The sequence below is a fragment of the Equus przewalskii genome, chromosome 6, assembly GCF_037783145.1.
Source record: "Equus przewalskii isolate Varuska chromosome 6, EquPr2, whole genome shotgun sequence".
NCBI classification, from domain to species: domain Eukaryota; kingdom Metazoa; phylum Chordata; class Mammalia; order Perissodactyla; family Equidae; genus Equus; species Equus przewalskii.
Window position 1 is genome coordinate 93,768,715 of NC_091836.1, and position 27,453 is coordinate 93,796,167.

A 27,453-nucleotide genomic window follows, 5' to 3' on the forward strand; every position below is an offset into this window, starting at 1 on the left:
GAGGGGGCCAAGAATGAGAGTATAAATTGAGGCCCCTATATCACATCTAAAGATTTAAAATTATAAACAGCAGTGTGCTGGATCCAGCTGTTGTTAGCTCAGGAAAGCCAAGCATATGCATCTCTGCCCAAATTCACAATCACTAATGTTGCACTAGTAGCTTGAAATTACCCACGGCAGGAGCGTTCACACCACAGCAAACGGCAAAAGCTGTAAATTGGACAGTTGTTGTTGTTTTTTCACAGAGCCTCTTGTTAAACGTTTACTAGCACACCACTGCTTATAACAACCAGACTGTTGAATAAAATATGTTCTCTCCCCCAACCTTGAAAAATATATTTCACGATGACCTAGAAGGCAAGTCTGAATTTAGAATTCCCAGATTCCTTGTTGTTCCACGCCAGAATTCAGCAGGGAAGGGAGAACCAGTCCCTGGACTGCAGCCCCCAGCCTGTAGCCTGAGGTCCACAGCTCTCTCCACTTCTCATGCCATCCATGCTTCATCCTGCACTGGGAGGGAGACCACGTGAACAGTCCAGTAGACACCTCTAAGCTTCACATATCTACACATCACACACACATGTAGAGCTGCCCCTGGACCACCTCTTGGGCCTAGGGTTGTACAAACCAGGGATGCAGTACAACCTCAGTGTCTTGGAGGAAGGGAAGAGGACATGCACACACCCTAGAAGCAGATACAAGTCTTTGCAGGTCTGAAATTTCAGGGTCTGGGCTCGTAGAGCATCATCCAGAATGGAGGGATGGTGCAGGCTCTGGGGGGTGCCTTGGTCCCATAGATAAATCACCCATGGGGTGGTACAGATGGCAGATGGCCAGAGTGGAGCCCCTAAAATGCAGGGCTCAGGGTGGGGGCCTCTACTGCTTGTTCTAAGAAAGGCCCAGAACGCAGAAGCCCCAGAGCCCTCAGGGAGTGCATGTTCCACCAAGAAGAGACATAATAGTTTAAATATTAAATGTTCGAAACAAATTATTTTCAAGGTAAAATTGGCTATATTACCACCTCTCTTTTCAGCCCAAGTAAAGTAATATTAATAATTACCATTTATTGACAGCTTATTATTTACTCAGAAATGACTAAGTTCTTGGAGACCAAATGACTAAAAATTCAGAGCTTGGCTACTGATTTTTGTTAGCAAAGTGATTACTCATATTTCTTTATTGTCACAGTGTTTGCTATGGGAAGGACTCAGGCCAGCTTCCCACTCAAGACAGGTGCTCTTTCTATACCCACTGAATGCTTTTGCAAATTCCGGACCAGGCTTGCCCTTTGCTCACGGGTCCAGCCACCATGGGTAATAATGGCACTTTCATTATTTACCTGAGAATTTGAAACACGTGGGCACAGAGAGCTTGTTGTTCAGTGCATACCAACACACCACTGGATTGCACATATATCTAGTAAATACTTCAGTTTAGGCCCCCAAAAATTACTAACAGTAATTACCTTTGGGAAAAAGAATTCAAAAGAGGGAGGAGAAAGACTTACTTTTCATTTAATATCTTTCTATATTTTTCACAATAATAAGAGAGCAGAGGGATTATGGGCCATTTTGGTTTTCTTAATATAGTGGTATATATAAATTGTAGTCTTTTTAACATCATTAAAACACTTTTCTGTGTATTCTATAAACCTTTGTGAAATTACCAAAATCTAAACAAAAAGAGTACAACTATCTATCGACTGTCGTTTGTAAATCCTACTATTTTTCCTTCTTCAAAATAGGAAATGGTGTAAGCAGCGGATCTTTCCACAGGTACTAGATTTCACTGAAGGTAAATAATCCTTCCATCTAAATACCTTCTTAAGCCCAGGACGACCCCCTGAGCATCACCATATGCTAAACATACTATATAAATAGACTGCCCCTGGAGTCACCAGGCTCCAGTGGCATCCTCCTCTGGAAACGCCACCCACCTTCACGCCTTAGAGCGAGATCTTGCTCGGTCTTCATCAGATCTGCTGCCTGGACCACACTGAAGAAGTCTCTCGGGTAATCCAGAGCATCTTTCATGAGTGCATGTTCACCACGAAAGAGGGCATCATTTATTTCTTTTTAAAATGAAAGCTGAGTTTCAATGTGTTTCTAATGTCTAACACATCAGCTTTACTTAACACGGAATTAATTTTAAGAATAAACTTTTTTTAATCCAAAAAAAGAAACACATGGTCAGGGCATCAACTTTTCTGGCTCTGGTACCGATGCCTTCTGTGGTTCACGAACCTCGATGGTCTCCTTGGCTGCGCCTGGAGTCCAGAATATCACTGTCATTTGCTGCTTCCAGGACAGTGCCCTGAGAGGCAGAGTGCGATAGCACACCAAAGCCTGGGAAGGGTTAACGGATGGCAGAGAGCCCAGAGTCTTCAAGAGGCTACTTACAGTCAAGAGCAGGATTTGTGTGTCTGCTGCTTGTTTGTTTTCAATGTGGGAATCAATTCTTTATGTGCAGGTTTTTAAGCTTCAACTATTGACAGCTTTGTTTGTTGTTCTTGTTTTGTTTTGTTTCACTCTTCTATTAGAAACCACATACATGCAATACATTGTTTTCAACAACTTTCTTGAAATTGGAGCGGAATTTGCCTAAGGTGTTCCAGTAATTGTTACTAAAGCACAAAGTGTGAAATAAAATTTAGTTGAGTGTACTTCTGCTATGTTCTCTGAATGTCTTAAATAGAAATAACTGATTGCTTCTGGCATACCTATAACCCCAGTTACTGGGGGTTTAAAATGCCTGAAACATTTATGAGGGCATCCTGCATACACACACCCGTCCCCACGCATGGGAAACAAAACCGGCTGTTATTGTCACTGGATGCTGGGTGTCAGTAATTTGACCTGGGGACTTGGGGGGAGGAAGGTGGAAGATAGAGGAGGGGACAACAGGTGAAGGGATATGGTTTAACCTTGAAAGGAGCTGACGGGCCTCACGGAGGGTGGGCCCGCTGCAGGTCTGGAAGGGGGAGCTGTCCAGGCAAGAACTGTCTTGCATCTCTCTCTGCCTTAGCTCCTCTGCTCCAACCTCAGAGCCTCACAGCTGTGAGAGTCCTGGGGACAAGAACCAACAAGCTGCAGGCAGAGGCGACTTCAATGTCTTCCTGGGAAGGCTGGTGTGGGTGGGAGGAGGCCAGGGGGCCCATGAGTTTCTTTCCTGGGTTTTAGTTGCCACCCGCAGACTTTCTTTTAGGAGGATCTGGACCCTGTTAGGAATGAGGATTCGAGACTCATGCACCAGCCCTGCCCCTGCACTGGGCACTCCCCGGGGGAATGCCCGGCAGCCAGGCTCCAGGGCCCTGGCACACGGCCCACCCTGGCCTTTCCCTTTTGTCACCCTGAGGGCTGTGTGTTGTGGGTCAAGTGACTGGGCAAGCCGATGCCTTCAGAAAAGCCCCATACTCTCTCGCAGCTTCCGTTCACTCCGGCCAAAGCTGCAGAGAAAGGAGGGCATCGCACCCAGGGGCCCCATCCCAACCTTCCTACCAGCCCCTGACAACTAGGCAAGCTCCTGCCAAAGAGGCTCATACAGAATATTCTACGGGCAAGAAGTTACCACCTCAGCTCTGCTCCGGTGGGAGCCAGTAGGTCATGCCTGTTAAACGCTCATCTCAATGCGTTTTCTCCAAGTGAGTTTTGCAGTAAAAGAGCTGTGGCTGTGAACAGTGGGACGGGAGAGGGAGAGCCCCTGCCCTTGCTTCTGCTGCTGCTGCTGGCTCAGGGACAGGAGAGGAGACAAGCAGAACTGCTGCTCCTTCTACCAGGAAAGAGTCTGCACTAAGGTAAAGCTTTGCAGAGTCATGGGGTTTCGTGGCTCCAGGCACTTGTAGTACTTAAAAGTATTTTCTCTTCCTAACTGCTTCTCCTCTGGGCCATAAAAGCTCTTTACTTTTCTTTACTTTCTTTCTTCTTTTTTTTTAACCTCCAAGCTCCCTTCAGGAGTGGCTACACCTTCAGATTGGGACATCCTTCCTCATTTGCAAACCTCAGCTGTGTCTGGGGGCAGGGCTGCAGCAGAGCTGCCAGGAGCAGAAAGAAAGGCTTCCAAGTACTAGCACTACTTAGGGAAACGGGGGCAGATGGATCTGGGATGTGACGGGCACCAGGAGGCTGCCTCCCCAAAGGACATTTAGGATCAAAGCCATTTTCTTTCCTTGGTCTATTTTGCGTGGTTCGGCGCCTAAAGCACATCTGAGAACAGGTATGACGGATCTCAACTTTCCCTTATTTGACGAGCTTGTGGATTCCGGTCTCTGGATTGGGGTGGTGGGAGCATCCAATTGGAAACCCAGGCACATGTGTCTTACAGCCATGTGGGCTGCGAAGGGGTTGGCCCATCAGGCTTGTGGAATAGGCCTGATTTTGGAATGCAGTGGATCTGATTCCTTCTTGGCAGCTTCCCTTCCCCAATTATGTTTGGCTTAGTCTAGTAGTCAAATTACTTGGTAGTCCCTAAGCTGATCCAGAAAGCATACAGGGAAGACAGAGAGGATATTGTCTAAGAAGCAGCCTGGGTGGTGGGGGAGGAGGGTTCTGGCTGGCTTCTGGAAATATTCCCTGAATAATCCACAACCCAATCCAATACACCCTGGCCCTTGGTTTAGCCCCAAACTGAAAGGACCAGGCTCCTTCAGAACTGACCAGAATACTGGTCCGTTAAGGCCATGCACACCCTTTAATTGTTCTGCTCCCTGAATGTAGCGCAGGAAGAGATATGACAGGTGTTTTGAATTGATTTTATTAAAAATGTAGGATTTCTCATGATGAATATAAGTTCTGGTTCGAAGATTTAGAAATCTTAAAATCTAGGCCCAGTACTCTGCCTCACCTCAGTAAACAAATGCCTTGATCATTTGAGTTCCAATCTGAATGTGGCAATTCCATCGGAGTGAAGTCAAGTTTTCCCTTTTATAATTTAGGAAGAAAGTATTTGACAAAATGTGATACTTTAAACGAGATAGCAGACAGGATGGGGAAACTATTCAAGAGATTAGACTGTTTTTTTAATGGTTTTATAGAATTCATTGTTCACATGAGAATATATTCATGAATTATTAAGTAGCACAGCCCCTTATTAAATCAAGTTAAAAAAAAAAAAAAGAAAAACCTCTAAGTTGAAGATCCTTGGGTAGCAAGGGTAATGAGTAGAGTGCGTATGTATTCAAACGATATTAAAGTTGAGATACTACAAATACAGTCTGGCCAACCCCTACCATACCAAGTGGAAATTAATTGAGCTTTATGATTTAAAAGTTGAAATATAAAAGAATAGTAATTTTTTTAAGCCCTTATGGTGTAATGTCTGGAAAACTTCTTCTTGTCCTCTCCCTCTGACGATGAAACGTCAGATGGTGAAGTCAACTAACTACCAACAATCTTGAGATTTAGCTGCTATTTTAATAGCACATTTTTGGTAAACTGAAATTATTGCATAGAAAATTATTCAGCCGTAGATTCTCAGGACGTAGTACTATATTCTGGACAAGATGCCTGTTTCCTCTGCTTTCAAGTCAGTTACTTCACCTCTCCAGGCTCAAGATAATCTGGAAAATGGAAGTGATGGCATCAGTCTCATAGGGTTTTCTGGAAGATTAAATATAATTAGCACAATAGAAAGCACGAGCAGAGTGGCTAGAACATCACAAGTGCCAAATAAGTGGTTTTATGCATAGACCTCGCACACATACTACAAAATTTGCATGTTTCTTGCATTTTGATTATTTTCTCATCCTGCCACCTAGAAGCAAGAGGTCAAACGCAGTAGAGAATCCTGCTGTATGAGGCAGATCTGATGGCTTACCTAGGAAAAGAAGACAGAAATCAACAGGTGCTGCTGTTTTATAACATAAGTCCACTCTATTCTTGTCTTCCATTACAAAAAAGAGTTAAGAAATGACAGCCTTTCATTTTGAAGGATGAGTAATCCAGTAGATGACTAAGCCTTCTCAGGTGTATAGTATTAATCTCTATCAATTTTAATATATAGTAACTATGAAGTCTCTACATCAAATTTCTAAGAATGTCACCCAAAACCTATAATTCAAATTTATTGTAATTAGCATTTGAGGAATTTTTGTACTCTCTTTTGTTAGAACTAGAAAATATTCACTTTATATGTGTGCACTGAACTGGCAAACATAGGTTTGGGGCAACCTCCCCCACTACCCAGCAGTGTGGGCTTTGGCCAGGTCACTCCACCATCTTGCAGCTTCCATTTTCCTTGCACACCAGGTGAGTGCACTGAACCCAGGGATATTGCTGTTCATTTCTGCCTAGCTCTGAGAGTTCTAGTTCTGAGTTCTTCTCATTTCCAAGATCAATGCGTAAACTTAACTTTCAGAGCAACTTTCTTGATTTTCCAAACAGTGCTGGAGAAACCAGCTGACCAAACTTGAATGTATAAAATTTTTAAAAAGACAAAAACCAAACTACATTCACCACTGAAGCAGAATAATTCTAAAACAAACGATTTAGTTGTGCCAAACAGGAGTTCTACGCAAACTTCCATAACTCCAAGGGGGAGAAGGACGGTGAGTGACCTAGGAAGGAGACACACACACACACACACACACACACACACATCAAGTCACAGGATTAAATTAAAAGAAATTGATCCCATTAGACAGGAATTCCCCCGAATCCAGGGTCTGCTTTTCAGGACAGGCAAAACTACCCCCTCCCACCAAAAGCAATCTGATATTTCATAAACTAAGTTATACTTGTGACTAAAGAGAAGCCAAATAATTAGTGTAAAGTAAATAAACATTTTCATTTACATGTGCTTTTTAATTAAGCAAAAAGTTCCCACTGACAATGTGTGTACATATAGATGGCCAGGAGTATTTATTTTTTCTTTTTCTTTTTTTCTTTTTTTCAGAGAAGCACTATAGTTTATCAAATAACGAAATGGCTATGACACTTCAACAGGACTCAATTTTAACCAGTCAGGCGGGCTAAATCGGAAAACACATTTAACAAATCACACTCATGTACAAGCCTATAAATTTTCAGAAAGAATTTGCTTTCAAATACTAATGATCCTTGATATTTTTCTTTTGTAATTTTTATCACATTTGCCCCAATAGAGCTTTAAATAAACCAAGAAAAGTTGAAGAGGGAAGCTCTTATCCTGTTTCTCCGTGGTTTGGTTTGGATTCCATTCACATTTGTCATAAAGCTGAGAAAGGGATTGTGAAGAGTAGAAACAAGCCGCCAGCTTCCCTCATAGACACCCAGACAGTTTAACTTCAGCAGCACCCAGGCTTTCCAGTTCTTCCACACTCTCTCAGCGGCCTGGGGCAGCCTCCCATGGGCCAGGTCCTGACATCACCACCTGTCTTGGAACACCTTCCTCAAGATATCCATTTGGCCAGGCAGGTTGGGAACAGGAGTTGGGTTGCCTTAATAGCTGGAAACGTACTTTTCCATCTTCAGTTCAAATCTGCAAGGTAGAGGAAGGGACAAAAAGAGAGAGATGGAAAGCTTAAAATGGCAGGTTGGAAGGTAATTAGAGTTTGTTGGTGTAGACGTCTGTAGGTGTGGCCACTTCAACAGATAGTGGGACATAGGCACAGCGCCATCGTGAAGTACAGGAACAGTGTTTACAGTGGTGGAAACGCACCCATCAAACAATGTATCAGTTGTTTGATCAATTAAGAATCAATGCATCAAATATCAAGATTTATAAAACTTCTCTCAACCAAAACAGTTTCAACCCCGTTAAAGAACACATTATTGAAGAATTTCAAACCCATTAATGAACACATTATTGAAAATGAGTTGAGTTTAGAATATACATCTACACACACGGAATTTGATGATAAAAATAAATGAGAAGGATTTCTTTTTTCTTCATTGTCCTGCTCCCTTGCAGAACTTAAGATGGATCCTCCCATCATCTGTATGCTGACCTTCCCTAGCCTCTTTCTTCTGCTGCTTGTTTGGGTAATTGCAGTAGATTTTTCATTGGGTTATAATGAAGATTCAGTGAGTCACTGTGTCTGAGGCAGTTAGAACAGTGAGGGGCATGAAGAAGGCATTAGGTAGATGTAAGCTCTTACTATCACTACCTCTTCTACTATTATTTCTATTACTGTAACCTTACCATCAATGTAATTAAGACCAATGTTCTGATTTTAGAACCAGACCAGTTGCTATTTCATAAGATCCCATAAGTAGGTACGACTATTCTTCCAAACTCTCAAGGTAAAAAAAGAAAATTGAAAATCAAAAACCTTATAGATATTCTTTACTCTTCCCTCATATAAGGTGATCATTTTTCTGTTTTTTTAATCCCAGAAATATTATATCTATGGTATCTTGTATAATTCAGAGCCCACATTTTGAAAGTTACTTGTAAACTGGAAGGTAACCATATGTTCTGAAATGTGCGGTATCCAGAGCTCACATCTTAGGAAGAGCAGTCAAAAACACTGAGTAGACTTAGGGCAGAGAGAGAACGAAGGGGAGACAGGATTATGTCTACAATAAGGACTAGTACTGTGGGATAAATCATCCCATATTGATTTGAAAAATCAGGCCAGGACCAATATGTGAAATGTATTTTAAAAGGTAGATGTGTTCTCAGCATAACAAAGACAAGCTTTCGAGCTTCATATGTCTATTTAGTGTGTGTTGATATTTTGAGGCATCTTTTGCCTGTGATTCTTGGCAAGTAGTTTTGGCAAGTGAATAATGCATCAGTTTATAAATAGATCAAGTCAAGGACCAGCAAGAATAACAAGATAAACAAAATGGGATACAGTGTATATAATTTTTTCCGCTTCTGTTTTGCCTGTGGGCTGTCCATCATCCACACTGATACTTATTTGCTATAACACCAGAATCTTCCTGATTCCTATGCCTGCCTGCCACCCACTGAAAAAGCATAGTCTCGTACTAAGAAGAAAACTTGGTTGAACTGCATGCCTGGGGAACACGTCCACATTCCCACAGGGGGCTCCACATGAGCAACTGCATTCCGAATGGCACTTCCTGACCATCTTTAATAGATTATAGTAATTGCTCTTTTTAAGCAATCTCATAAAATAATTGGTTTTCTGTAAAAACAGGAAGCAAAGGCATTCTCTTTCACAAAACTGGCTTTAACAAAAGAGCCAAAGGTAACAGAAATTTCTCATGAGGACACAAACTGAGGGAAATTTCAGATCCATCTTTGCAGCGTGGCTCACTCACCCCATCCTCCCACCTTTCCTTCTACACTTCCACTCCACTGTTCTTCTCAACTAGATTGCTACAAAAAACTCCAAACAGTGTCTCTAACTGTAGTCCTTTTACCTGCTTCCCATACCCCATACACACTGTCAGTATCATCTTTCTTTTTAATCTCCTTCATAAAATAAAAATTAAAAGTATCCCATTTATAACAGAGCAAAGCCTAACTCCTTATCGTGCTATGCAGGGTGCTCCCGATCTGGTCTCAACATGCCTTTTAATTTCTCTCTGTCTTCTCCCTCATAGCCTTTGCTCCAGCCAAACCAAATATTTTCTATCATTCAAACTCCATGCATTCAAAGCTTAGTTCCTTGGCTCATTTTGCCCCCTCTCCTTGGAACGACCTTTCACAACCTCTTCTTCTTGTGATCCAACCTGTCTGTATCCAGTTGAGCTGGCAAATAGAGGTTTAGATAAGGGGCTTACTCTTCTCATGTAAAAAAGTCCCGACATGACTGTCCAGTACTGGCAGTGTGATTTCATGGAACCACGGGGAGGCCTGGCTTCTTTTAGAGTTTATCCTTCTGCTTGTTGCCTCATGGTTGCAAAATGACTGCTCCATCACCAGGACCACCTCTACTTTACCAAGCAGGCAGAAAAGAAAAGGCAAAATATCATGTGGCAGCTAAGACTATCTCCTTTTCAAAAATTTCCCCATCCAGCAACTTCCAAATACATTTCACTCGCCAGAATTATATCACATCCTAATCTCAGCTACAAGTAAAGCTGGGAGATATAGCTGTTTACTAGTCACGTGATTGCTCTGAAGAAGTCAATGTTGTATTAGCGAGGAAGGAAAATAAGATGGATAGATATGCATTCAGCAGCATTGATCACATCCTTTAAGACTTCTTCAAATAGCCATCTTCTCTAAGGCGGTCCCTGGAGTCTCTCGGGCAGCTACCAAGGCAGTTTGTGCCCAGCCTTATTCTTGCTTCACTTTCATAATTACCTCGCTTTTGCTGAGGTCTGGAACTTCATCGTGATCTCTGTGCTCTCCAGGGCAGCAGGCACAGAAGCTCCTTAGCATGTGTTTCAGCGATAAGCTCACACATGTGGAGGAATAGGAGACCACTCTTCTGTATTTAGGTATGATTGTGTTCCACTGTCACACAGCATGCCTTAGACAACTTGATCCAGGACAGGCAAGCTACTGCCGAGGGACTAGGCATGGCTCATAGCCTGCTTTCGTGGAGCCAGAAGGTGAGGATAGTTTTTACATTCTTACAAGGTTAAAAAAAATAAAACAAGAGTATGTGACAGGGCCTGTGTGTAGCTTGCATAGCCTAAAATAGGTACAACCTGCCCTTTTACAGAAAACGCTTGCCAACCTCTGACTGAGATAAAAATGTGCTGCCTTTCTCCTCTTGAGCCTTGTGCATCATATGCTATTTAGGGACCTGGTTATATCATCCCCCATGTACCACACCCATCACTGTCCTTTGAAACCACGATCGGAGAAACCCGGGCAGCTGCCCCTCTCCTGTCAGGAGGGCTGAGCGTCCCCCTTGCAGACAGCCTGACCTGCGCCCTGCCCGAGGGTGCCTACTTGCATCCTGGAGCTGAACCCCAGCTTTGAACAAAATGACATTTTGGGTGATATTTTTTAGGTAATAGCTCTCCCCCATTGCTATATAAATTATTTTTAAAAAGGATAGGAGTTCCCAAATAGAAATAAGCATGAGGCCCAGGGAATTGTATTTCTCCTTTCGTCAGTAGATACCTCTAGTGTGGTTGAGCTAAAAGGAGAAAGCCGTCTTTTTTGTCTTAACTCGGCTTCACACCCTGACTCCAATCATCCAAGCTAATGATTTGAGCAAGTTTATGCAAAACAATCACCGAAAAGCTGTTTAATGTTGTGTAAAGTATTTTTTCAAGTTACTGTAGCGAAGTATAAAGTCTTCCCATCTGTAAGTTTAAGAAAGACGGGGAGCTGTTTCGTCTTGCTCGTCACTGAACCCTGCACATTGATCGCGGGGCCGGGTACCAAGAAGGAATTTGTCAGCAGACACTGTGCTTGTGTGTGTGTGTGGGGGGGGGGGGGGGGGAGGTGGGTGTGCGTGTGTGCACGTGCATGCATGCCTGCCTCCCCTTCACCCCAACACAATGAGGTCTTGTTTCCGTTGTCACATGTCACCTTCTATTAATGTTGAGCTGATCATCTTATGGAAGAAGTTAAGAAGTTCTGCTTCTTCCATATAAGTTCAGAGCCCTGGAAAATAATACAGGAAGAAAGTAAGATTTACAACCTTGACACGATTTCTGAAGGTCAAACTGACAGCCGTTAGTGGAATCGGAATCCACACCGAGGCGCCTGGTCCCAACACTTTGGGGCCTCTCTTACACTTGATCTCCTGTCCTATAAATATAGCATGTCCTCACATTTCGTGGATTTCTTAATAAAAAGTCACCTATTCGCAAGTAAAGTGAAGTTCATAAAAGCACTCAGGAAAGGCTTAGAGTAAGCTAACTGAAATATCAAGGCACTCTATTAAAACGGAAAAGCTGGGAGGAGGAGCCGGCCGGGTTCCCTTCGGAGCCCGGGTACGGTTATGCCGCGCGGAGCAGGTGTGCTGCGCAGTGAAGCGGCGCAGGGCGGACTAGCAGAGCGCAGTGCCCGGGACCGCAGGACCTCTGAACCGAGCAAACCGCGTTAGCATCCCCGCGTCGGGACAGGGCCACTGTGGGAGGGGAGCCCTGTCTTCTCAACACGCATGCGCAATCCGGCCCCAGCTAAAACAGCACAGGTGCGATTGTCAGATTTCCAATTGTGGAGCATTTTTCTCCCTTAAGAAATTCCAGAGCTTTCACCCAAGCATGATTATGGAAGTGCTTCTGTCATCGGTCTGAACTTATTATCTAAACTTTCTTTGAGAAAGACGAGGAATTCCATGGGTCTGGAGCCTGATGCAGCACATTTCTTATTGACTCTCAGTCGCCGTGTTGCTGTTTACAGCCTTGGAAACACTCTCCCCAGAGCAAAGGTCCCCGCGCTGATAAATCAGACGCAAAGTGGCCGCTCAGCAAATAGCAGAGGCCAGAGTCCACGTGAATGGTTCCCACTCTGAGAGGTCAAGGTCAGGCCCGTCTGCCTGAGACTCTCTTAACACTGGCTTGTCGTGGCAGGTAGCGGACAAGATTTACCTGCGAGGACCAGAAACATGCACTGTGCCATCCAGAAGGCAGAGGTGCTGGACGGGGCTCACCTGATGCAAGTCCTCTGGGACGATGGCGGGGAGTCTCTCTACCCCGCCGTGTGGCTGAGAGACAACTGCCAGTGCCCCCACTGCTACCTGGACTCTGCGAAAGCGCGCAAGCTTCTCGTGGAAGCTCTGGATGTGAATATTGGTATCAAAGCCTTGAAGTTTGACAGAAAAAAGGTAAGGCTCTCTAAAGAATCTCTCCCTCCTCTCCAAAGTCAAATATAGGGGCTGGTGTCCAATAACTTAAATAATGATGATTTTTCATTTGATTGTATACATAACCATGTGTATATAGTACTTGGTGCAAAGTAAGCATGCTCAGTAGATGGACACTTCTGCTATTATTATTATTACTATTTTTATTATTATTACCACTACTTTTAATAAAATATACAGTGTTGTTCAATATTCCTTCACTGAGTGGCAGCCCTGGAGACACCATCAAACTATTTCTATAATAAAAGGAATGCTCTGGGCCTCCGTTCACTCATCTGTCAAGTAGAACTACTAACAGAACTTGTTCAAAGGGATGATGTGAGGAGTCAGCGAGATCCTGTGGGTACAACGTGGTTTAACATGGTGCCTGGCTGACGGCGAGCCCTCAAAAAGTGTGACTCTCAAAACCACAACCAGATGTGCCCTCTGCCCTGTGTTACTTTCTTCTGAATTTGCTAGGGTAGTTATCAGAAGAGCAAGGCCATCCTCTCCCCACTCTTGTCTTTGTCTCAACTGGAGGACTTTACACCCAGGGACTGCTTGCAGGCTGTGTGCCCCGGGAAGAGGTATTCACTCCTCCATTCCTCACCTGCAAAGTGTGAGCATTAGGTGTGCCTTCTCCCCAGAGCTGTGTGAGGACTAAATCAGTCATGTTTTTAGGGCTTGTTATGCAGTATACACTCAAAATGGTGTTATTTTTATTATTATTATCCACCTTATCATCATCATTACTATTTCTGATACTCCTGTCAGGAGTCTTAATTGATGGCTAACTTCAAGTCATCACAGAAAGTATGGGGACATCAGGTTTTAAGGACATAGAATAGGAATTTCAGATCTAGTCAGATTTTCTTTCTTGTGTGAAATATAAGGGGCCTCAGACCTCAGATGGATCCTCTTGGCTTTCAGTTTCCTTCTTGTCCAAAAAGTTATTCTATACCTGTGTGTACATAAGGGGGGAAACAAACGCAGGGGCTAATTGGATTCCCTGATTATTTTAAACCACATTCAGAAGCAGCAACGGTGGAGAACTGAAGTGTGAAAGTATAATATGCATACGGATGATATTCACTTTCTGTATTATAAGGTGCATATCACGTGGCCAAATGAGCATTACAGTGAATTTGAAGCTGATTGGCTGAAGAAAAGATGCTTTTCCCGGCAAGCCAGAGAAAATCTCCAAAGAGAATTGTTTTTGCCAGGTAACTTTGCAGTTATGGTCTTCAATGTCTTTTAAAACATATGGTAAGAAATTTGCTCAGAAGCAAATTCAAACCCTTGTGCTTTGGTTAAAATATTATTGTAATTTATGTGTAATGTTTAATGATTTACCAGGACCGATCATTTGAGTGGAGATGAAAAGAAATACAGAGCAGTTCTAGACATTCTAAAGAGAGAGAAAGAAATAAGCCCATCAAAAGTATATCCTTGTCCTCTGACATGAAACCTGGCACTTGGCAGATACTCCATAAGTGTTCGCTGCAAAAATTAGGTTGAACCAGAGGCAGACTGGCCCTTCTTAATGATTTTATCTAAGCCCAGAACAACACCGAATCAATAGGCAGGAATTCCTAACCTGGTATCCACAGATAAAATTATGTGATCCCTGAACACCATGAAATGATATACACAGCATTGAGAGTGCATGAGTGTGTGTGTGTGCATGTGTGTGTGTGTGCACACAAGCACATTTGCTTGGGGAGAGTTTATATGAATCTCTAGGGAACCAGAGACCTCTAAAATGTTCATAAAATCTGCAATACATGGATTCAGTGGGAAAAGAAGAGTTTAATTCTTGAGCTGAGAGACAAAATAAAAATGACTACTCAATAGAAGTAGAAAGTTATTTTTTAAATATGACCTTTAGGAGACACACGATAACAGAGCTCAAGCAGAGGTGCTGGGGAGAAGTGGAAAGTATTAATTCTCTCCCTGTGCAGTTTGAAGATTTGTAACATAAGATTATCTGGGTCAAATGTAGATTCTAAAAAACATGACGGTTCTTACTTATTTGCTCGAATCCTGACTTCTACAATCACACTAACAAGGCAAGTTTCCCTGAACCAGACATACTGGACCACTGTCCATTTGAGCAACTGACCAGCCTTGTTGAATTTTGTAAAACCTCTCCTGGGAATTCTGGGTCATACACCAAGATAGAGATTTGCCTTGCTTCTTTCAAATCTGAAATTCTCAAACATGTGTAGTAACTCTCCACCGTTTTCAATGCTAGACATACAGCAGTTTACTGGGTGTGGAGATGTTACTGTTTAATCAGCTTGAACCACACAGGTTCAGTGTGTCCTACAGCTGTCAATAGAATATGATATTGTCCCCTTCCTGTCCAAGCATAGGCCAGTCTCGCCAAGAACCATTCCCTTACTCTCACCATTCTGATAGCTGACACAGTTTTGCCCCAGTGCTTTCTGTCTAAACCACTGGAATCCATTTTCCTCTTTATCTCGCCAGCTAACTGGTGGGATCCAGATGGGTATCCAGGGGAGATGTTTTCCCTGCCTTCCCCCAGTGAGCGCATTGCTAGATTCTTAAAGGAGTCTCCAATTATGTGGCTGAGTGGCAATTGTCTGGGTCATAGAGCAGTATCACAAATGTATTTTTTATTTATTTTAGATTTCTCCTGGTCCTCAAAATATTTTTCCTTAACTCTGCTCTAATTTTGTAATCCTGTTGGATTTTACTTTAATTTCCTTCAATTTCTTCTTTTCATTATTTCAGGGAATAAAAACCAGGTTTTTAGTATTACAGCTTAAGCTTTTAAGCATTGTAAAAGGATATGGCCACCTCTCTCCATTAACATTTCTTGACGAGCACAGTTTTATAGCTTACGTTTCTCAGTACTATCAGGCAGTAGCAAAATGGAAATGATACTACACTCAGTTAAGTAGTGGAAAAAACTGGTCACACTCCCAGGCTGCAAGCATGAATAACATGAGGAGAACTGGCTGCTATTTAGACGCTGGAAAATATTTTAGTGGTTTAAAACAAGATCAGATTTTTAAAATATATTCTCAAGCTGTGCAGTTGGTGGGTTAAAGAAGAGATTAATGGGCCACTTTTGGAATATTGTTTCTCTGGCTGTTTGCCTGTGGAATTTGATACGTTCTTTCACTGCCATTGCATATTTTCAAACATTTATTCTCCAGGACATGTAAACAAGCTCAGTTACATTTGTGAAAGGATTTTGTTTTTAGTCCTCAGTGGCAATGCTTCCTCATCTGCTCTTTCCTGAGAGAAAGGAAAGCCTTTTAAAGCCTGATGTCAAGATGCAGGCCACTTTCCCTGGATCTTTGCTTGGCACCAGATGTTGAACTCAGAAATGAAAGGACAAAGGGTAATCAACCAGAAAAAACTCTTGTCACAGGATGGTCACAGCTGGAAGGAAGACATGGGCATTAATCATTCCCTCATAAATTTCTATTCAGTTGCACATATAGTGAGCACCCATTTTGTGCTGGAAACTGTAAGAAAATACCAAGTTAAAGAAAGACATGGATTCTGTCCTCAAGGATTTATCAAGTCTAGGACGGGACATTAGCCATGAAAACAAATAAGCACACTACATTAGTTTAAGTCTATTAAAGCCTGCCTAGAAGGTTAATTATAACGTGGAGGAAGGAGTCTGAGGAAACAAGGAAATGGTCCTTAGAAGGGAGGTAATGCTTGAGCTGGGTTTTGAAGAATCAGTTTGTCAGGCAAAGATAGAAAGTAAGGAAACTCTTGACAGAGAGAAACGCTGGTAGAAAGTCATAGCAGTCTAAAATAGCAGGGGGCTTTGGGAAGCTGCAGGTGGTTTAACACTGGTGAGGTTAAAATGGTTAGGCAACAGAGAAGAAGGAGGGGGACAAACCGGGAAGTGGCTGACGTGCCCCACTCAGAGGCTCAGGCCTACGCGCTCAGGCCAGGAAGCTTCCCTCACATGGAGCTCAGGGATGGTCCTGCCCTTAGTTCCCAGGCTGAGGCTCTAAGGCCAGGGGAATGAGTGCAAGATCATTATGCATTTAAGAAGATTGCTTTATTTTTTTTAGAATGCATTTTACATTTTCAAAGTGTGTCTTTCTGATTTTGAACAAATGCGTATAATTTCTCAAATGCCTACAAATGTGTGAATGTCTCCTTAGTTTCGTTTTTCTCTTATTGCATTCTCCCCTCCTCCAGTGCACCCCTTTGGTTCTTGGTTTGTATTTATTTTACAAAAGAGAGTGAAGTGATTGGCTCTGTGTTGTGGAAAGGTCTTGGTCATGATCATCTGTGTTGGATGGACTGGCTGGCGTGGAGAGTGGCTGGGAGCAGGGTGACCATAGCGTAGCCTAGAAATGGTCCTGCAACAGACACTAAGAGCTTAAACTAGGGAAGTAGCAAAGAAGATGGGGGTAGAAGTTGTCTTCAAGAGAAATGTATATTGATCTGTAGGACACAAGGTTACTAGCCCTGTTCTCTAATATCTACCAACCTAAAACTCGACTGTTAAAGACTAACATGTGAACATTTCCAACATAAAGATAAAAATCGAAGACTTTAATAAAACGTTGGAAATATAAAGATTTTTTAATGGAATTGTATTTTAACTTCCATTTGATGTGAAATTGATATAATCATACACTCATTTTTGTGACTAACTTCAAGGTGCAAAATTTCCATAATATAATTAATAGGAGAAAAATGGGAGGAAAATCAGTACACAATATGATCCTATATATGTGAACCTAAATATTGTTCTTTTTATTAACACTCAATATCAGAATGGATGCTTGTCTTCCTCTCTCTCTCTTTGAATTGGTACTGACATATTTGTATATTATTCTCTGACTTTAGTAATATTTGTTGTTGCAAATTGAGGTTTAAAAGGTTGTAATTTGAAGAAAACCTTTTTTCCATGGAAGCAGTCTGCTCAGTTTTCTCAACAATCCAGGGACTGAGAACATAACACAATCAGAAAAGAACATCTCCTCTCACTTCGATATGCCCCCCTTATAGCAGAGCAAGTCTTCACGTCTGCTAATCAGATATACCACCCTTCCGTCCATGGCTATACCCCCTCCTTTGTTTCAAAAGGAACATATCACAAGAGGGAGCGAAAACTCTTGTGACCCAGTGACTGTCAGGGCCAGCTAAGTCTCTGTACCCTACACATGGCAAGAAAAAATAGAGCTCCCCCTTTCTTGCAGAGGGCCATATGTTTACTTGAAGATGAAGATTTTGTTATGGGGCACAGAACAGAACCAGTTTGGCACAGAGGCCGTTTTTACAGAGATTTGTCAAAAAGCAAAAATTACTGTTTTTTTTTTTTTAATTAGCAAGTAATGTACACAGTCAATATGCCTAACTCCCACGCGATATTTCACCCCTGTCGCTAAGCCTTGCCCCATCCCTCACCCATTCTTGAACTCCCAGAGGTGGGAGTCTGCAGTGCAGGTCAGGGATGGAGTGAGGGGGTTTGTTTCACTGATTAATTGGTCATTATAAATTGGGCCGGGAGTTTGTTGTTTTTTTCATGCTGCCTTAGAACGTCCCAGCTGTATCAGGGCTGCCAGGTCAAATGGCTTCAGAACAGCTCCGTCAAAACAGCTGGGGCAGAGCAGTCAAGCTGCCACATCATGTACCCAAATGTTTTCCCTTCCCAGGAAACACACAGTAAAGATTCCTTCCCTGAGCTCAGCCAGGCTCCCACTCTGATGCACAGGTGGGAGAAAAGCTCACAGTCTCCATGTGTTTCAGAAGCAAGCCTGTGTTCTGTTTTGCCTATTGTATGTGAAACGGACCTGTTCGCTTTCAGAGAAATGTCTTTAGGGTTTCTATGAAATGAATGCAGGTATCTTAAATGCCTGTGAGTTTATGAATGTGTTTTTTGCTTCATTTTTCTTTTGTGCCATGTTGATGTCTTCTGATGTGTCTTACTTTTTTCTGAATTACGTATCATTTATTATCCCTCTCAATTTCTGCATTGTACTTGGTAAACTTATAACCACATACTCAAAGAAAAATATTAAAGATAAGTCTAATTTACGACTGGATACATTATAGAAATTTTTTTTAAAGGACTGTATACTACATCTGTTACTTTAAAAAAATTCTTAGGTAAGAGACATTAATTATACTCTTTTTTAAAAATCATTTGTATTACTTAACAACTTCATCAAACAAAGTAACAGAGCATCATCTAATGTTAGTGCTAAACAGAACTTTGAAAAGCTGGTGTCTTTAAAGGCCTTGAAAAAATCTGAGTATATTTTTGAGAACCTAAAGCAAATCTACTTCAAAAAAGAATTATTGTAGCCTTTTCATATTTTTTTCAGTGTACTTGCCACATCGAAAATTAGGGAAAATATACTCACTTGTTTTACTCTTGGAAAGTAATTTTCTGTAGTTACACTAAAGTAAATTTATTTCTTTTCTATTTTTTTTTCAAATGGGGTAAAAGCAGAAAGAGCTTCCTTCAATGAGTGAAAAACTTCCATTTCTAACAGACTAGGCTTATTTTTCTTGCAGCCCAGGAGTGAGTTTTATAACATTGGCAGTTGGACTGCAAATTTAGAATTTATAAATTTAGAAAATTCCAAAGTGTGGCCATTTCAAAAAGTAAGGTTGGATTGCTGTATATGCTGGCTTCATTTTTACCAAACCTACATATAAGTTATAAATTTAGCCTGCGATTTTTGTTAGTGCCTACACATCAGGGGATTCACCAGCCAAAAAAAGAGGACAACTGATTAAAAAATTATTACTTTTCACTTCTGGTTCCGCTTGGCTTCTTCAAGATGGCCGAACATAGAACTACACAGCTTTAGTTTTGGGCATGTAAATGTCTTCATCATACTTAAATTTCTCCTTTTAAATTCCAGTCCCAAACTTTCAAATAGGCTCATGGAAAACATTGATGATTTTTAATTAAAAACAATTTTTATAAGCCTGTAGAAAAAAAATTGATTTTTAAACAAATTTTGATTTTGTTATTTATACACTCTGTTGATTTGCCTTATTTCCAGCTGAGCAAATTCCATAAATAATGATTAAACTCTACCCCATTCAAGGAATTCTCTAACTTGATATATTCTTTTTCTTGAAATTCTGTGTTTTTCTCAATCTGTAACTTCTCTCTTAATCAGAAGAGCAGTATAGCACTGAAAGTAAGAGTGCTCTTGGCCCTAAGCTTTGCTAAGTCTGTGATTTGAGTAACTTACATAACCCTTCTATGCCCCCAAATTCTTTATGTGCACGATAAAGATAGTATCTACTTACCTTCCTGAGTAGGACCATGTTGGATGAAGAGCAATGTCGCACATGACGTATTAACTCACTTCATTTCACAAGGTCTCCTTGAGAGTAGTTGTAAATAAATATAGAGAACAGCTCTGAGCGGCTTCTTGACCTTCTTGAACAGTACGTCAGTTTAAAAAGATATGCAGAGCGAGTCCCATTAGTGAAATCCTCCTCCTCGTCTCCCACTGGCTGTCAAGCTTCCGTGTGCCTTGCCTGTTTGCCCAGAGAAGACCAGTATTCAACAGGTTATGGGGGAAGAGATTGCACAAGTTGTCCCTCTTGCCAACAACCTAGTTGGAGCCTTTTACCATCTCACGTCTAGAGTGCTGAAATAGCATGGCCTCGGTTCACGCACAGCTTGCACACTCTGTGGGGTAATCTCCCTGATGCTCACCATCATCTCTCTTGCCCCTTGCTCTGGTGTCTCTCTGCACAGTGACAATGGCCCAAGTCTTCACTGGGCTTCCCACTCATCCCACAGTCTGGGGCCCCCTCCACAAGCAGGCGGATTCCTACTTTCGTCCAAGCTCTGCCTTTTCTTAGATCACTTATTCTATTCTCTCTGTCTGGCCAAACTTCTCCTATCCATCCTGCAAGGTCCAACTCACATCCCAGTGCAGCCCTTTACCAATAATTCCACCCTATAGTTATATTTCTGTCTAAGCCAAGCTACAAAATACAGACAAGGAAGAAAGTAAGCCCAGGAAATAGACATAATTCACTAGTAACACTGTGATATGACGATGGATGCATATACATTTTTGCAAAAGAATTTTGTTGGAATTTGCTGGGAGAGAAAGTGGAGGAGTGCGGCCTGTCCGGAGAGCTCCTCGCCTGTGACACAGCATCGTGTTGTGAAAGGAGAGCTGGCTTTGACTCTGCTCTGTGAACCTGGCTCTGTTTCATAAATGATCTGAGCCTGACTTTTTCCATATGTAAAGGAGGCAGTGCCTCTCAGCTTTGGGGAAGTAGAAATGGAAAAATGTAAGCGCCACGCTTAGCACAGTGCCTGGCCCTCTGGGGGTGCTCAAAGCCTGTCAGATCCTGCCCCTCTCTCTTTTCCTCCTATTTAGAGAGCCGTGAACATGGGAGCAGAGGCACAGTGAAGAGCACGTGGTGAGGACAGAAGGAAAGAGACGACAGCCTGGCTTATGCTCGAGCTCCCCTCACACGGAGAATAATCATGTGATATTCCTGACTGAAAACACGAGAGTTGCACAGAGGTGAATTACTGCCCTGAACAGGATTTTAGTCATTCAGACATTGGTTTGAAGTCTGGGCCAAAATTTTACCTGCCTGGCAGCTGGTTTCCTTTAAATAAAATTAAGGAAGGCAGTGACAAGCCTGGTCAACTATGAAGCGAATTCTAATCAGTGACTTAGAAATGCGTGCTGAAGCTGAGGTGATCAGCAAAGCGGGGTGCAAGTGGCCTCCCTCTTAGTTTGTTAGTTAAGGATCACGACAGGTGAAAATACCAGCCACCAGCACTATGTTAGATTCCAGGTACAAGCTAGACACTTGGATGAAAAACACTCCAGAGCCCAGAGAGGTCCAATCTCATGACACATAAAAGCAGATAATCCCAAGAAGAGCGATAAATCAGTGTGCTCCTGCAAGGAGGAAGAAGTCTCTGAGCTCTGACTTCAATAGGGCATGATGGAAGTTTCTAGCCCACAATAAATTATCAAGAAAAATGTATAATGGACAACCCAAAAGAGGATTTATAAAATGATTTACTTGAAGCAATAAGAAAAATGAGGAAAACCGGAGAGTAAAGATGAACCCTCTGATGGAGGCGGACGGTCTTAGATGTCCTGCTTCACACACTTTCCCATCTTAGCCGATGGCAAGTCCATCTCTCCGGCAGCAGGATCATCCTTAACTCCTCTTTATCTCTCATACTACACATCCAGTGTGGGGAGAAATTTCTGGCATGTGTCTGTTATCAAAACAACCCAGAATCCCTCCACATCTCACGCGTCCACCAGCAGCTCTCTGTCTGCACTGGCCTCTTCCTCCTCCAGCTCCTCTGCTGCTCCTTCGCCAACCTTCCTTCCTCATGTTTTTTAAAGCATTGCTTTCTGCCAGGCACTGAGCTCAGTGCTGAATATTTATTGCTCTGTTTAATCCTAGCAACAACATCACAAAGGCAGCACTATTTATTATTATAACCATTTTACACATGAGGAAAGTGAGGCTGATAGAATTAAGTAACTAGTCCAAAATCAAAGAGACAAGAAGTAACAGAGCCAAGGTTTGACTGAAGAGCATCTGCTCTAGTAAACAGCATTCTCTCATCCTTCCCCTCTCCTATGTGGTCACAGCAATTTGTGTGGGCTCCTTTCTCTGTCTCACTGCAATTACTGCCCTGAATAGTCAGTCTCTGTGTATTTGACTGTCTTCCCCACTAAACGGTTGGAATCTAGGAAAATAACCTACATTAGTAACAGATATCATCTACCGGGCATACGCCATGCACTATGAATTTATTCAGCAAATACTTACTGAGCGTCTGCTGTGTGCCAGGCACTGTTCTAAGTGCTGGGGATACAGTGCCGAACAAAACAGAGAAAGAGTGTGTCCCGGAGGAGTTTATGTTTTGGTGGAGAAAGAGATCAATAAAGTTAGAAATGTATCTACACTCTGTCAGTGGTGATAAGGACACGGACACAGGCAGGCTGGGAGGTGCGGTGGTGGGAGTGTATGGCAGTTCTCTTCTGAGTCCTTCTATTTTTTCACTGAAATAAGAAACAAGGTGGTCAGCTGAGCACGAGTAGAAGAAGGAGCTGTGGGAGGTTTGAGGACAGAGCGTGAGACCCAGTCAGCAAGGGGAGTGTGGGAGTTAACTGGCGATTAGCGGGCGTGCAACAAGGTGCTCGTCACGCTGTGTTTGCCTCCAGCCACGCTCAGCTGCTCTGGTTCAAGTGCTGGTTTAATCAGGTGCGCCGCGTTAAGTTCTTGACAGATATCATCTCATCTAAATTTCACAACAAGCCTGCAGGTTGTTTTCATCCTGTATTTTCCAGATGAAGAAACCCAGCTGAGAGAATGTACTACTTTCTGAAGGTCATGCGGGGGGAAGTATCAGAATTCAGTTGTGAATCCAGACCTGTCACCTTCACACCTCGAGTTATTAACTTTGACACAATGTCCCTATCAAATTGGACCTGCATCCTCACCTCTATATGTGCTTAATATGGTCTCAGTGAACCGGCTTCGGAAATGAAGGCTTGGCTGACAGGCAATTCTTACACGTTTCAGTTGACTGAAAAGTTAATATGAGTCAACAGAGTTGAGACTGCCAAAAAAGATTAATTAGATTTGGGCTGCATGAATAAAAATGTAGTAGCAAACCCACCGTGCAGGCGTGGGCCAGACCACACCTGTAGCGTTATGTCTGATTAAGACGCCAGTGCTGTTCTGGGGCGTCAGCAAATTCAACACATCATCCGAAGGAGAGCAGAGAGGGCAGCGCAGGGCTTGAGAAAATACGGGCAGGAAAGAGGCTATTCAGCCTTGGAAAGAAAAACTTAGGACAGTAGCTGTCTTTACACATGTCTCCAAGACTGCCACATTCTGTGTGATTCTGGAGCACAGAACTGGGCCTAAAAGAAAGGTGACAAAGGTCGATTGTGCCTCAGCATAAGGAAGAAGCTTGTGACAACTGGAGGGTTAAGATATAACCCTCTTTTTTTTTTCAATTATTTTATTGAGATCATATTGGTTTATAACATTGTGTAATTTTGGGTGTATGTTATTATTTATGTTTCTGTATAGACTGCATTGCGCTCACCACCAATAGTCTAATTTTTATCTCTCAATGTACATATGTGCCCTTTTCCCCCTTTCACCCACCTCCAGCCCACTTCCCTTCTGGTAACCAATGATCCGTTCTCTTTATCCATGTGTTTATCTTCCACATGTGAGTGAAATCATGTATTTCTCTTTCTCTGTCTGGCTTATTTCACCTAATATCATACCTTCAAGGACCATCCATGTTGTTGCAAATGGGACGATTTTGTCTTTTTTATGAGTGAGTAGTATTCCATTGTGTATATATATATATATATATATATACCACGTCTTCTTTATCCATTCATCTGTAGAAGGGCACTTGGGTTTCTTCCACATCTTCACTATTATGAATAATGCTGTAGTGAACATTGAGGTGCATAAATCTCTTTGGATTATTGATTTCAAGTTCTTTGGGTAAATACCCAGTAGTGGGATAGCTAGATCATATGGTATTTCTATTTTTAATTTTTTGAGAAATCTCTATGCTGTTTTCCATGGTGGCTGCAACAGTTTGCATTCCCACTAGCAGTGCGTGAGGCTTCCCTTTTCTCCACATCCTCTCCAATGTTTGTTATTTTTTGTCTTGGTAATTATAGCCATTGTGACCTGTGTAAGGTGGTATCTCATTGCAGTTTTGATTTGCATCTCCTTAATAATTAGTGATGTTGAACATCTTTTCATGTGCCTGTTGGCCATCTGGGTATCTTCTTTGGAAAAATGTCTGTTCATATCCTCTCCCCATTTTTTGATTGGGTTGTTATTTTGTTGTTGAGTTGTGTGAGTTCTTTACATATTTTGGAAATTAACCCCTAGTCAGATATATGATTTGCAAATATTTTCTCCCACTTGGTGGGTTGTCTTTTTGTTTTGTTTGTAGTTTTCTTTCTGGGCTTTCACTTCTGTTCCATTGATCTGTGTGTCTGTTTTTCTGCCGGTACCATGCTATTTTGATTACTACAGTCTTGTAGTATATTTTGAAGTCAAGGATTGTGATGCCTCCAGCTTTGTTCTTTTTTCTCAGGATTCTTTTGGCTATTTGAGGTCTTTTGTTGTTCCACATAAATTTTAGGATTCTTTGTCCTATTGCTGTGAAGAATGTCATTGGGATTCTGATTGGGATCGCACTGAATCTGTAGATTGCTTTAGGTAGTGTGGACATTTTATCTATCTTGATTCTTCCTACCCATGAGCATGGAATATCTTGCTCTTTCTTTGTGTCTTCTGCAATTTCTTTCAATAATATCTTAGAGTTTTCAGTGTACAGTTATTTCACCTCTTTGGTTAGGTTTATTCCTACGTATTTTATTCTTTTTATTGCGATTGTAAATTTGTATTCTTGACTTCTCCTTCTCCTAGTTCATTGTTGGTGTATAAAAATGCAACTGATTTTTGTAAGTTGATTTTGTACCCTGCAACTTTGCTATATGTTGTTGATTATTTCTAATAGTTTTCTGATGGATTCTTTTGGGGTTTCTATATATAGAATCATGTCATCTGCAAACAGCAAGAGTTTCATTTCTTCCTTTCCAATTTGGATTCCTTTTATTTCTTTTTCTTGCCTAATTGCTCTGGCCAAAACCTCCAGTACTATGTTGAGTAGGAGTGGTGAGAGTGGGCGCCCTTTTGTTGTTCCTGTTCTCAGAGGAATGGCTTTCATTTTTTCACCATTGAGTATGACGTTGGCTGTGGGTTTGTCAAATATGGTCTTTATTATGTTGAGGTGCTTTCCTTCTATGCCCATTTTATTTAGAGTTTTTATCATAAATGGATATTGGATCTTGTCAAATGCTTTCTCTGCATCTGTTGAGACGATCATGTGATTTTTATTGCTCATTTTGTTAATCTGATGTATTACATTGATTTGTGGCTGTTAAGCCATCCCTGTGTCCCTGGAATAAATCCCACTTGATCATGGTGTATGATCCTTTTAATATTTTACTGTATTTTGTTTGCTAGTATTTTGTTGAGGATTTTTGTATCTGTGTTCATCAGCAATATTAGACTGTAATTTTCCTTCTTTGTGTTGTTCTTGCCTGGTGTTGGTATCAGGGTAATGTTGGCCTCATAGAATGAGTTAGGAAGCATTCTGTCTTCTTAAATTTTTTGGAATAGTTTGAGGATGATGGGTGTTAAATCTTCTTTGAATGTTTGGTAGAATTCTCCAGAGAAGACACCTGGTCCTGGACTTAGGAAAGAAGCCTCTTAAACAGTAGGGGCTGCTTCACAGGGAGATGTGTGCTGGGTAGTTGAGAGTGATGAAGAGGGTGTTCTATAAACTTTTCAAGGGTGTCACCTGGGAGAGTCACAGCAAGGACAGAGGGAAAACTGAATCTTCTGTTTGCCCTGCCAACTCTAAGGAAGTCTAAGATAATCGTCTCCCTTCCTGACATCCTTTGGTGCTTGTTTTCCTTCAACATACAATGTTTTTTCTGAAAATCTGGAGTCAAGTTGTTTTAGTGGGTGTCCCAGCTGTGACATGTATTAGCTGTGATGTTGCACAAATTATCTGAGACCCTTGTGCCTGTCTCCTCATCTATAAAATGGAAACAATAATAGAACCTCTGTTATGGGGTTGTCGTGAGGATTACATGAATTAATCCCTATAAAGTGCTCAGAAGAGTGCCTGGAATCATAAGTGCCCAATAAATGTTAACTCTTATTTTTTCAATATTCATCACACACCGCCATTTAGTTCCGCTTCACCATTTCGTGTGTTCTTATTTTCTCCAACTCTACAGATCTTCACTCTCGTCATGGGGCTGAGCATATAGAATATACCCGGTACCTAACAGTCCAAAATGAAAGTGTGTTTCCTTCTTTTCAAGCAACTTAAACTTGTTTAAAAACATCTTTTACACATTCTCAGGGAGACCTTTTGGGTTTGGTGGGATTATCACTTTAAGAGAAAAGGTTTTATGGATTTTTCCATCTTTCAGAATACAAAGTATGCTCAGACACAATCTCTTGTTCCAGGGGTTGCTCCTAGTCTCTAGTCATTAGGAAGTAAGCAAAGATTTGTTTAGGAAACAGAACACATTAGTTTTCTGAAAATCTACTGATGTCAACCCTGGGCTATATACTGGGGAAAGGAAGAGAAAGGGGGCAGTGTTGGTGAGGAAATAAAGATAATTGACACGATTTCCATGGTTTGCAAGGAACTTCAGTCCAGTGGAAGAGAGAGAGCAGGCCCTGCTGACCCTCTGTAGCTTACTTTTCCGCTTCATCTGCTACACCCGCTCTTTGCCTCATGGCTTTGAGCCTGGGTGACTTTGAGTTTCTCCAACAAATAAGAGATCCCCCTCTTGCTACTGTCCCTCCCACCTGGACACCCCTCTCCCTGCCCTTCGCATGACTGGCTTCTCTCTTCCCTCAGGATTTGGCTTAAATAGCATCTCTTCAGCTAGACTTTCTTAACTGCCACGTCTAAATAGGTTCCCCATGCCACTCCCAGTAATTGTTGGTCAATACACCCCATTTGTTACCCCCATAGCACTTGCTACAATGTTTACTTTCGTGTATTTATTTGTTTGCTCCCTGTTTATTCTCTTTTTTCCTTCACGAGGGCAGTCATCCCATCTATTTTTATTTACTAATGTGATCTCTTTTGCGTAGCAAGGCTTTCAACAAGTATGTGTTGAATAAGAGAAAGATCATTTCACATAATGTGACTGATCATTGTGACTGAGGTGTGTACGGGTGCTGGGGGACCAGAGGAC

The 27,453-nt window shown here is 42.0% G+C and overlaps 1 protein-coding gene across 3 annotated transcripts in view; it reads left to right on the forward strand.

Moving 5' to 3' along the window:
• The first annotated feature begins 3,372 nt into the window (after window positions 1-3,372).
• BBOX1 (gamma-butyrobetaine hydroxylase 1) overlaps window positions 3,373-27,453 on the forward strand; it is a 60,142-nt gene continuing 36,061 nt past the window's right edge. The window contains exons 1-3 of one of the 3 annotated variants that reach the window (XM_070624568.1): window positions 3,373-3,793; window positions 12,372-12,625; window positions 13,752-13,866. In XM_070624568.1, the coding sequence (XP_070480669.1) occupies window positions 12,407-12,625; window positions 13,752-13,866 (334 nt within the window). In that variant the 5' untranslated portion in view covers window positions 3,373-3,793; window positions 12,372-12,406. The other 2 variants (XM_070624569.1, XM_008522786.2) reach the window with 2 other exon arrangements.